This window comes from Rhinolophus hipposideros (assembly GCF_964194185.1).
Source record: "Rhinolophus hipposideros genome assembly, chromosome: 11".
Lineage (NCBI taxonomy): Eukaryota > Metazoa > Chordata > Mammalia > Chiroptera > Rhinolophidae > Rhinolophus > Rhinolophus hipposideros.
In genome coordinates, this window is record NC_138057.1 from 67,723,819 (window position 1) to 67,736,290 (window position 12,472).

The window sequence follows — 12,472 nt, forward strand, 5'->3', positions numbered from 1 at the left end:
CCAGGGGGACCTTGGGATGGAGAGAAAAAGAAGAGGCCATAAGGAAACATTCCTATTGGCCTCTCTCCCTCTTCCCTGCCTCCTTGAGTTGAGCTTACATGTCTCTGTGCTAGCTGACCTCAAGCTCCATGAGAGTCAAGGGCATGATGTGATTGCAGAAAACTGGAATACAACCCCCAGGAGTGGAGAGGGCAGATTAAGGGAAGTCAGGACTTTATTCATGCTGGCCTGGTTAGGCCACATCTGGAGAACCACGGTCACTTCCAGTAAGAGCGACATAGGCAAACTGCAGCCAGATCATGTTGCTGAAGGTCATCTCAAAAGCAAGTCTTTTGAGGAAGTGCTGAAAGCATGAATGGAATGTCCACTGAAGGGGGTATTTAGGCACATGGTTATATGTTCTAGTAACTGAACACAGGAGGTGGGAAAAACTGAGCATCCGGGATGATAATGACTAGAATTGACAGAGTACCTACTATGTGCCAGAAGTCTATGCCACACCATCTTACATATAATTCTCACCACAATTCTAAAGTGTGTACTTTATTTCCAGTCTTCAGATGGTAAAAGTGAGCCTGAGGCTGGTCATATGTTTTGACTAGGATGAACAGAGTGAGAGAACAGGATCTCAGATCTCTGCTACAAGGCACCCAAGTGTAACTGACCACACCAAATTGACAGAAGGTACATTTTGACTCAATATAATAAAAAAATTTAACACTAGAGTCCTGGATATGTAGAATGAGTCCTTCCATATCTCCAGTGGGTTCTCCCTCACTGGAGATGATCAAATCCAGAGGTTTGTCTTAGTCTATTCAGGGGGTTGCTCTAACAAAATACCACACAGATGGGGTGGCTTATAAACAAGAAAAATTATTTTCTTACAATTCTGGAGGCTGGGAAGTCCAAGATCATGGGACTGGGAGATACAGTGGGGTGGTTGGTAAGGGCCCGCTTCCTGGTTCTCACTGTGTCCTTACGTAGTGAAAGCTGCAAAGGAGCTCTCCGGGGCCCCATTTTTAAGAGCACTAATCCGTCATGAGGGTTCCACCTTCATGACCTAATCACCTTCCAATGGCCCCACCTCCCAATAGCATCACATTGGGGATTAGGCTTTAATATATGAATTTTGGGGGGACACAAACATTTAGACCACAGCAGCGTCTAATGGTAGTGGGGGTTGAAGTAGATTTTTGTTGTTTTTGTTTATATGTTTTTAATCTAAAAGGAATCCGGGGTTTGATTCACAGAGAAATACCATCTGCGGAGCATCTGAGTAGCACTTCAAATCAGGACCTGCTGTGGCACAACTGCCAAAGCACTGAGCTCCTAAGACGAGAGAACCACATTCACTGAGGTCTATTCATGTTTCAAAGTCATGCTAAAATTTCATCTTCAGGAGGTCTTTCGGACCTCATAAGATCTTCCCAGCTATCATAAGTCATGTTTTTCACTTTGTTGCTGAAGCGTTTTGTCTATTTCTCTGTTGAGACTCCTAGTGCATTCTCCCTTAGTCGTACACATATATTGGGAGGCAATGTGTTACAATGGACCGAACACTGCTTTGCTATCAGAAGACAATGTGTTGCATCTGGGCTCTGACACTTATTAGCTGTGTAACCTTGAACCATTTACTTGGCTCCACTGACTCTCTGTTGTTTAAACTACAGAGTCAGTTGTGCACATGAAATGATATAAAGGACTGGGCCCATAATAGGTGCTCAATTAATATTTCCCACCTGATTCTTAGTGTACAGTTCCCCTGGTGGCCTGATGGTACAAGAAGGGTGAATTGACTTGAACTGAGGAAATTCTTAGTCCTTAGTTTTCAAAATATAGGAATTCTCTAGCAGGGGTTGATAAAGGAAATTAAATGTCATAAGAGTATCATGCGGACCTTAGAAAATAACCAGGCGAGTGGGCAAAATGTTTATACAGATTTGCTTATAATAGCAAAGAAGCTGGAAGAAACCTAGTTGGTCTTTAAGAGAGGACTAAATTCATATACTAGCATGGTAAAGGGCCCTTCAAAAAGACAATATGTTTCCATATGCATCCATGGGAAAAGACCTGCACTGTTTAGTGTCAACAGTCAGATAAAAGAACCTAATGTATATACCTGTTACACAAGCAGAATTGATAAAAATGGAGCTGTGGTTTAGATGTGGACATAGCCTTAAGCCTGTACCCGTTTCCCTATTCATATCCATGTTTCCATACACGTATCTATATCTGGAAAGATATGTGCACACTGTTGACGATTTTATCTCTGGAATGGGGATAGAGGGTTCAGTGGTGCAAATTTTTCACTTTCCATTGGCTGGAGGAATGTTTTATATAACATTCATCATTTGAATGTTAGAGAATGAGCAAGAATTATTTTTAGAACAAAATGCAATAAAGGTATTTTCACTTTGAAAACATGTTTCCATACACGTGTATTTTAAAGCTGATGAGATGGATCTATGCAATGAAACCGTAGTTTTATGGCTTCCCAGTAGTTCACTGGGATTGATCCACATCAAATTTAACCTCAGACCACCCCCACTAAACAGAAAACCGGAAGGCCAGGTACTGCCCCTGTATATATATATATCCTCTCCACTAGGTTTGAAATGTGAAAATATTTCCATTGGGCTTGGTCTCCTCCTAATTCTCTTATAATTGTCACCCCAGTGAACTTTAATTAAAATAAAAAGAAAGAAACCATGAGACTTTCCCAAGAGTTCGTTCCTAAACTGACGGTAAAGATCAGTAACTCAAAACGACTTCAGTTTGGGACTGATAGCGACTTCAAGATAATAACCAAGTTTGCTATACTATCCGTGGGGAAACTGATCTATGAGACACTTGTTCAAGGTCATAGTGTGTGTTGTCTGTATTTATCCATTCTAAGACATCTTCGGTTATAAGAGATGCCACTGATTTAATGACAGTGTATCAAGAAAAAAGAACACAACACTTAATGTGCACATCCAGTGTGCATAATCCATCCTGGTTTCAGAAATATCAAAATATGCTAAAAAAAAATGAAAAGTGCATCCGATATTATAAGAATATGGCTTGGAAGCCTGAGTTTGCTCTTCTCCCCAATGCCCTAGAAATTCCAAGAGATTTTAATCCAAGATATCTAAGGGAGGAGCTCGTATAATCTTGGACCGAAAGAATGTACAGTGACCACCCAGGCTTGACTATTTTCGCTAAGGACGCAGTGACTATAGTCATAGAATGTGCCAGCTCCTCAGATGGGCAAAGCTTCCTGTCTGGTTTGTTAAGAAAGATGCCAGGCTAAACCGAGCCTGTGATGAATTCTGTGATCTAGTAGCAATGTCTGCCACGGGAACAAGAGGGGCTGACATCATATATATATATACCATTCCTAGTCTAGACAGATCAATTCCACTGAAACGAAATCTCTTCAAGTGCTTACTGTCTTCTCCCTACTCTACCATTGTAGTTAAATATAACTGAGAGGATTGAGAAGCCCAAGAATGGTCACGGATGTTCTGACGAGAGAAAATTCTGGTTCCTGGCTACCTATGAGCTCAGTTTTTCAAGTATCCTAATAGGAACCACATGGCTGGGACAGCTGGGTACCAGCAGGTCTTCTCTGAGCAGCTGTTTGAAGTAACCTGTGGTTGCCACGGGAACCAGGCTCTGGAGGACATGGGCCTGATAGATTTATTAGGCAGAGGTAAGAGATGCTCTTTTGTCACTACATTTTATGGCGGTATGTGACCATAGATCCGGGGATTTGGTGATGACAGACAAGAGAATCCCATTGGAGCTCCTCCCATGATATGAACCCTCAGGTTGCTCCTGGGAAATGCTCTTACCAGTCTACCTACCCTAGGTCCCTGAGAAACAGGATATGCTGGGCTGGAGGTGAAAGGATGTCCATGGCGTGCCTGTACTCTGGTCTCCATGACCTTCAGGGCTTGCTGGTTTCTTGGTTTCCTGCTGGAAGGGACTTGGGAATCCAGTCTTTTTATGTAATAAATGAGGCCCAGAATGGGATGAAATTTGTGCCAGGTCACATAGTGTGTGGGTCCAAAGCCAGGACATGAACCCGAGGCTCCTGACCCCAGGCCAATCTGACTTTCTCCTTTACACTTTGAGGTTCTGCACACTAGCTAACCTTTGAGAGGAGGCATGACGCATTTGCCCAAATTGCTCCTTTGTTTAAAACCTTTACACAGCTGCAGAGAGAAAGAACAAATTCCAGAACGGGAGCCATCATGATATCTCCTCTGCTGAACTCTCCAGCCTTGTTTTTTTTTTAACATTTCCCTCTCACCTTGAACTCTCTGCCCCAGTGAGATTTGTACATCTTGACTGAAGTATATTCTCTTGCCAGGCCCTCTCTGGTCTTTGCTCTGGTTGCTCGTTCTGATGAGCATACTCTCCACCTTCAACCTGGAGGACGCCTATTCATCGTTTAATTCTAAGCATGCACTTCACTTTCTTCTCCGGAAATTCTTCTTTGAGTTCTGGGTCTGGATTAGTTGCACCAGCTCTCGGCATCCAGAACTTTCTCATTCAGAGTGTGCTTTTGGACCAGAAACTTTGGCATCACCTAAGAGCTTGCTGGAAACGCAGAATCTCAGACCCATCCCAGACCACTAAGTGGATCTGAATTTTAATAAGCCCCCAAGGTGATTCTCATGCACATTAAAGTTTGAGAAGCACTGCTCTAAAACATGCTTCCCGCCCTCTTTTTATAGCACGCTTCTTGTGCCGTGTTACACTGCAACTACCTGCTGACCAGTTTTGTGCTCACTAGATGCTGAGTCTTGCAAAGGCAGGAGCTGTCTTCTTCTCTCAGGTATTTGCAGCCCACCGCACAGCATCGAGCACATAGGAAGTGCATTAAATGCATCAATGAATCAACAAATTAATGAAGTGAAGTCTCATCATGTCTCTCACTATTTGCAAGGAAAATGCATTTTTTAGAATGCTGTGTTGTTGTTTGTATTTATTTATTTTTGTTGTTGTTGTTTTTAGCTACAAAGACCTCCGAGTTCATGGAACTCAGTTGTTTCCAACTGTGATCGATAGACCCTTGATAGCTCAGAGAGACCTACGGGACCCCTGGTATTGGAGGGGAGTTGAAGAGGCGACCCGGCAGGTGAGACTCCAAACCACCCACTGTCGCTTCTACCAGAGCAACTCTGTAGTCATCTGGTCCACACGTCCACTCATCCCATTATCCAATTATTCAACAAGTAATGATTCAGCACCTACTAAGAAGAGTGACTAGGACATAAAGGATCACTAGATAAAACATAAACTGACATTGTAGTGGGGAAGAGAGATGACACATAAGTAAAGGCATGTGCAATATAGGATACTAAAACTACCAGGTACAATGCAGAAAATTAAAACATGAGGGTGTGATAGAGTGAATGAGCAAAATGTGAAGGCTGTTCTAAGGAGATGACATTCCAGTTAAGACCTGGGTTCTACATAAGATTTGTTTAGGAAACAAATTGTTCACAGCTAAAATATATATGTAACTACCACTGTCCTAGCTCATCCTGATCCTTTTATAGGAGACTGAGGGCCAGAGAGAAACAGCGTCCAAGATTCTTCAGTGAGTATATCAGCAGTGCCAGGAAGAATTAGGATGCATCTGCCTTGATTCCTGCTGACATGCCAGTGTGGGATGTTGGAGGAATGTCAGATACCGTCCAGAGACTGGAAAGACCCACGGAGGCAGAAGCTGTGGTGGGGATTGGCAGACAGTGGCTGGTGACTAGTTGGCCAGAGGTTAGCGGGTTATCACAGTCCATTACTGGGTGGGCTGTCCTGTGGGCGGCCAGGCGGCCTTTCCCAAAGATTTATGTCCTGGAGGGTCATAAAGGATCCCAAAGATTATAAGGACAAAGTCAGAAGTGGAGCTCTGGTTTAGCTTCCACACAAACTGCCCGAGCCCTGGGGGAAAGCTCCGTATAGCGGAATGCCTTTCCCTGTCCATGGGCAAGATGGCAGCTTTCATCTGGGGCTCTGTGCTTTTGCCTGTCTGTCTGCCCTCCTTAAGCTTTTATCTAAAGAACCTTCCTTTCATGTGAAAGGAAGAAAGTTATAGTCCAGGACCCAATAGAACAGATAAGGCCCAACCCAGGAGCCCATCCCTTTCTTTATCCCTTGACCAAGCCCTCATTTCTTTCCTTGAGGGCCTCAAATTCTTAGAGGGTTATTGCAAGAGTTGTAAGGGCTCAGGGCTAGAGCTCAGGGCAGAACCAGGCTCCACAAAAAACAAACAAACAAACAAACAAACAAACAAACAAACAAAAACTGTAGCCACTCTGGGCAGCTTGTCGAACCCCACGGGGCCTCCAATTCCTTATGATTTATAAAATGGAGAGGATACCCTACTTTGTCCAGATTACAGGACAATTTTAAAGCTGTTTAAAGCGCAACGTGTTGTCCACTAAGTATTTCAGGAACTCACGCAATTCTCTCCAATGATACGGACACTATCTTGGCCTAGAACCACTGGAGAGACCACATGGTCTCTCCTGATTATCAGGACAGCTTACCAGGCCTCACTGCCGCCCTCCTGGGTGGAGGCGGAGGGGGGAATCTTTCTCTCTTGAAGATCTGATAATATCCCCCCTCGGTGAAAAACACTTGAAAAACTTCCCATTACCCTGGGGAGATAATCCAAACTCTTTAACCCTACTTAGCTGGCATTCAGGGATAGCCCCTGCTGACCTGCCCTTCTTATCTTTTACCATCCCTGCTGTCACACTCTTTGCTCCAACTACATGGGAATTCTTTCAGTGCCTCCACACAGTGTTTACCGAAGTGGAGGAGTTCCCTTGGGGCAGAGGAAAAGAGTTTAGGGGGTAGCAATATGATCACAGACCCAACATTAAACAACAATCACTCACGCTGAGAAAAGCAGCTAGATTCCCTTTTTCATTCTCTTGCCTTCCACCAGATTACTTTAAAAAAAAAAAAGAGTTTTGGTTTGGGGCTGTGTCTTTAGTACTCTAACACTTGCTCATCTCCCTTTTTAAAGGGAGAGCTTTGGGTTCTGCAGCAATTGAACATTTTAATTTTCATTTCATTTCATTTCATTTCATTTTTTGCATTGTGTTGAATGTTTAGGTTTAATTTTCTATTGAAGTTAGATGGTGCCACATTTCTCTTTACAATACAGTGCATTCTTTTCAAACATATTTTCAATAAGAAGTGAATCTAAGAAAGAAATATCAGATGAAAAAAGTACATATGGTATGGTGATATGGCGGAAATCATAAATGTTCTAGGCAAATAACCAAAATTTGAGAGAGTTTAAAACCCTGGTTTAATGTAACATTATCTCCTCTGGCATTTCCCCAGGCGAGTCCCTCTGCTCAAAACTCTCCCATCTTCCTCTCCCTCCACTTGCATGACACCTACTTAATCCTTCTCAGCTCTCTGGGAAGCATGACACCTACTTATCCTTCTCAGCTCTCTGGGAAGCCTTCACTGGGTTACCTACACCGGGTGTCCACGCTTTCCCTCCACAAAGAGCCCTATTCTTCTGTTATCATGACACTTATTATTCCTATTCTTTGCAATTGCTTGTTTAATTACCTGCAACATTAAAGTATGCCCAAGTAGGGATCACTTCTACCTTTTTACTACTGCATGGTCTCAATCAGCATGCAAAAGGTGTTACTAAGTATGTGCTGAATAAGTAAGTAGATGAATGACTGTTGTTAGGTGCAAGGCATGAAATGCAGCCATCATTTCATATACTACTTTATTAAACTTCAGATGATATCGTCTCTGTCTTAGTTATGTCTGAGTCCTCTGTGGCAGCTAGAACAATAGTTTGCATAGTAAACTGCTGGTGACAAAAAAAAACACGCCTTAACACGTGTTGAATTTATGAATGCATTTAGTTGTGGTCACTATTGGACTTAATTCCAGAAAAACTCAGATTTCTTATGGAAGAGTGGGAAGAAGAGCCCTGGATGAGGGGCCATGACCCTCCCACTGTGCCCCTCCGTGATTTGGTTAGGACACATCCCCTCAAGAAGCCTAAGGTTTCCATCTCTAAAACTGGAAGTGGAAGTTCAGCAACAGCGTGATTGATTGAAAGAGCACTGATGTGTCTCTGTTAGCTGACATTTCAGGAGTCCAAGAAGCTAAAATGCCAAGATTCTTTCTTTCTCCTTGCCCATTTCTCATCTTTAGCTCCTGACATGACTAAGGTGACTGCCACCGTTATCGATTTGAAAAAGCCCATTCTCAGCCGATGGGGAACAGGGCTCAGTAAAGTCAAATGGAAGTGAGAATAATTTACCCCTTCACTCACTCTCATATGCTCATACCTGGGCCCCAGCTCATCTTCACTCCTCCAGACAAAGTCGCCGAACTTCTCGTAGTGAGAGTTGTAATGGTGCTGAACGCGGAACAGCATCGAGGCTGAGACCTCCATCAGCGTGTTGTAGGCGGTCTGCTGTTCCTTTCCACTCGTGTACCCATTGTACAGATTGTAGATCTTGTCAGCTATCTCTGAGGGGAAAGAAGTGCAGACACAGATCACTGGACAGTAAGAAAAGGTAAAGATGGAAATATGTCTTGGAACAAGGAAGGCACATTTGCACAGGAGTTCACTTGCATGGGCTTTGGGGGCAGAAAAAAACGTAATTCCATTCTGAATATCTCATTGACTAGCTCTGTTTAGTTTTCCTATCTATTAACTGTCTCTTCTGTCTATTTCCTGCCTATTCTGAGATGCCTTGAGAGGACTAAATTAAAAAGTGTATGTAAAGTCCTTGTCATAGGGCCTGGCACAAAGTAAGCTTAATTATTCACATAAGTTTTGTGTCCTTGGTTTAATATAAATTTTCAAACAAGTGCAGAGGCTCAAGTAAGCTGTGTTGGAATCATCTCAACAGTCTCCTTCTATCTCCCCTCTGTCATATTTCCAACATATTTTTGTGATCATGTCTGAGAGGTCTTCCTTCAAACATCTTTCAAAGAAAATCCAGACACTTTGTGCCGTTCAAACTCCTTCAGCCACTCCTACAGTCAGGGTCGCTGAAATTCATCATGGCTGCTCTCCTGAGTAAAAAGCACATTTTTTCTTTTCATCTTTGATGACTCTGGTCAAAACTTATATATGTCCTCAAGGGACTGCCTAACGACAGTTGCCTCTAGGAGAATTTGGGAGTCTTGGGGTCAGGATGAGAGGAGCATTTAATTTGTACTATTTTCTACTCTGACTTTTATTGTTTTTAAACATTTTTTTAAACCATGTGCATGTGTCATTTTAAAATAATAATAATAAGTTAGCAGGGAAATGCCTCAAATCCCCTTGCCTTTGAAACTCAACAGCTCACCGTCTCCTCTTGTCTGCTAGCATAAAACACACTTATTATCCAGCTTACGACTGAGCCTTTTGTAGAAAAGTCCGTCTGTCCCTTTGAAATGTGAACTCCTAAAAGGCAGAGACTGTATCTCTTCTGTGTTGCTTGACCATGTCGTTGCCAGTCCTGACGTAAAGACTGCATCTACACATTGCCCACGCACAAAGTGCAAGGTGGATCTGACGGAATGGTTCTGTGTTTTTCAGGTGTTCTGTCTGGTTTTACAGCTTCATGGACCAGGGGCAGAAAAAAAGGTTTAATCTTGCTCATTAAACTCTTGACTGAGAGTCACTGACTTTAGCTCTGTGCAGAAAATCCAGAGGCCATCCCTGAGCTATTGATGAAAGTGTGCTGTGATCAGCTAATGATGTCTGCACGGGCATGGCAAGGTGCAGTGGTCTTCTGGGTGCCACCAATTTGCCAATTCCAGTGTACACCGAAGTGAAAGAAAGTGGGATTGTTCTCTAAGAAGTCTAGGCCAAGGGCCAGGATACAGTTGTGGGCTCTGGCCCTCCATCATTCCTTGCCTCTAAGGCAAGACTTGGAGAAACTCTATAAAAGAGGAGCAAGTCTTTCCACTGGCAAAGACGTTGCTGGCCATTCTTGATTTCCTTCATGCCTTTGATTAATGGAGCTCTGCGTTCCTCCTGCCCCCTCAGTCCCTTCACTATCTTCGTTAATTCCACTATGTGTAGGGTGTGGGAAAAGGGTGGTGGCTAGTGACTGTTGGGGGCAGCACTTAGAGAGAAATAACATGGGAGTTACCTGGGAAGTGAAGAAATGAGTCACCTACCTTCTGCCTTATTGTCATCCACCAGCGGACAAGCTGTTCTCAGGGTCACCGTGCTGACCTCCGAGTGTCTCCCTCGTGTATCCACAGCATACAGAGTGAACCTGCAGCACAGCAAGAAAACAGAGCCCCAGGCTGTGAGTTCAGACAAGGCCCTGGACACTCAACACGAGGAGGAACAAAAACTCATAGCGAAGTAGTGGTGGAGAACACTCAGGCTGCAGGAGAAATGACTTGGAAAAAAGAATGATAATGACAAAGCATTTACTGAGCACCGACTGTCTCCTGGGCATTTTCCACTAAATCTCTTAATTTATAGGTAAGCAAGCCTAGAAAGCTTGGATATTATCACCTACATTTCACTAATGAGAAAACTGAGACTTAGGCTACGTCTCTTTCCACGGCCTCATAGGTAGTTACTGAGGAACAGAGCAGTCTCGGTGCAGGGCTTGAGAAGTGAACCCCAGTGCTGTCCCGTAGAGCTGGATATACTCACTTACATATTGTGTCATTCACTTATTTAACAAATACTTAATGAGTCTTCACTATGTTCCAGGAATTATTTTAGGTGCTAAGGTTATAAAGATGAGCAAGAGAGTCGAGGTCTCTGCTCACATTAAGCTAAAGACACAGTAAACAAAATATTAGAGAATGGTAAATGTGAAAAATAATACAATAGCATAATGTGAAAAAGACTAATGTGGAGGGGGATGGGGGTGCTTTCGACAGGTTTGTCCATGAAGGCCTCCTGTGGAGAGAAAGTTTGAGCTGAGAACTGAATAATGAGAAGGAACTGGCTTATGGGAGGAAGACCTGGGGGAATAGCCTTCCAGACAGGGACGGCAGTAAGTGCAAAGGTCCTGAGGAGAGAGAGGGATCCAGGACTCTTGGAGGAACAGACAGCTGGTGTAGCTGTAGCAAAATAAGATGTGGTGGAAGGTGAGTGGGGACGTTGTGTGCCATGACAGGAAATTTTGGAGTTATTTTAGGTACAAGGTATGCCCTACCTTTCTGTGGTGTCACCTAAAGCTCCGTGCTGTACTCGGGGGGAGAGACAGCCAGTGTGGCATTGGAAAGGGAGACTTGAGAATTCACAAACCTGGTAAATTCAGTTCTGATCGAGGGCACAGAATTCTGTCTAGAGCACTCACTATCCTCTGGCCTACCTAGAGAAGGCTCTCTGACCCTTCATACCCTCAGGTATCCAAGCTCTGTGTTGGAACAAAGCCTAAGGAGTGAGTAAGGCAGGCTTCCAAAAGGAGGTGGGCCTTAAAGTTCAGGCGCAGTCTGAGTTGAGCATCTGAATGTCTTGTCTTTGGCAGGCCTTCTTTCACTAGTCTTCAAGGATAAGGGCCGTAGTGCAGAGTGGGGAGAGGGGTGCCTGGGTCAAGTAGAAGAAACAGCAGTCCCAGGGGCCTTATTTCTCTTCCTGTTTCCCCAACACCTCAGCTCACTTCATGTTATAAAATAGGCATGACGGTATAATTTCTAAGTTTCAGAATGATGGGTCCTGATCGCCTGCACATATTAGGCCCTTAATAAATGAGTTAGTTGTACAAATTAATTAATATATACTAAGACCTTAATATGTGTCAAGCACTGAGCTGAGCCATTTTACCTGCATTATCACTATTAATTCCCCCAAAGAATCCTAGATAGCTACTATTACTGTCTTTATTTTATATGAGGTTCAGAGAGGGGAGGCAGTTTGCCCAGAACCACACAGCAATATCTGGGACTGGCAATTTAGGTCGAGGTTTGTCTGACTCCAAAGCCCGTTAATTTAAAATCTGTCAGCTACTGTCTCCTGGCCAAAGGTCTGTGGACATCAACTCTGTACAAATATAATCCCATTAGGTACACTTGCCTACTTCTAACTATTTTGAGATAGTGCCATTCCGTATGTTTTTCTAATCTTAGGAAAACCTGCTCAAACAATCACCCTTATAATCTCCATCTTCCAGAAGAGAAAACTGAAGATCAAAAAATTAGGCAATTTGTCCAAAGGCACAGAGTTAGATAATGAAAAGCGTCGAAACTTGTACCACGGTTTGTCTTGCTCTAAAACCCATACCTTTTGTTCGCAGTTGCCATTTGTTGCTCCATTTCTACCGCTCACTGGCTTAGAGGGTCTGAACGTGAGTGTCTACACAGGCCCTCCCATCTTGGATACCTCATCCGCTGACGCTTCAAAGGTTGTTTTTACCCAAGGCACCAGGAAACTTCTTGGTACAAGGGTCACAGTAAGCAGAAGCCAGGATCTTTCTGGAGAAAAGACCCTTTGTCTTTTTGTGTGTGTGTGTAAAAATCT

General features: G+C 43.5%; 1 protein-coding gene across 1 annotated transcript in view; it reads right to left on the reverse strand.

Moving 5' to 3' along the window:
* Positions 1-232: 232 nt before the first annotated feature.
* The window catches only part of ASTN2 (astrotactin 2), a gene marked incomplete at its 3' end in the record, with an annotated part of 830,851 nt that continues 818,611 nt past the window's right edge, over positions 233-12,472 (reverse strand). Inside the window, exons 21-23 of the mRNA XM_081066707.1 lie at positions 10,165-10,265; positions 8,315-8,514; positions 233-343 (exon numbers count right to left, since the gene is read on the reverse strand). Of these exons, the coding sequence (XP_080922833.1) occupies positions 233-343; positions 8,315-8,514; positions 10,165-10,265 (412 nt within the window). The remainder of the gene's footprint in view (positions 344-8,314; positions 8,515-10,164; positions 10,266-12,472) is intronic.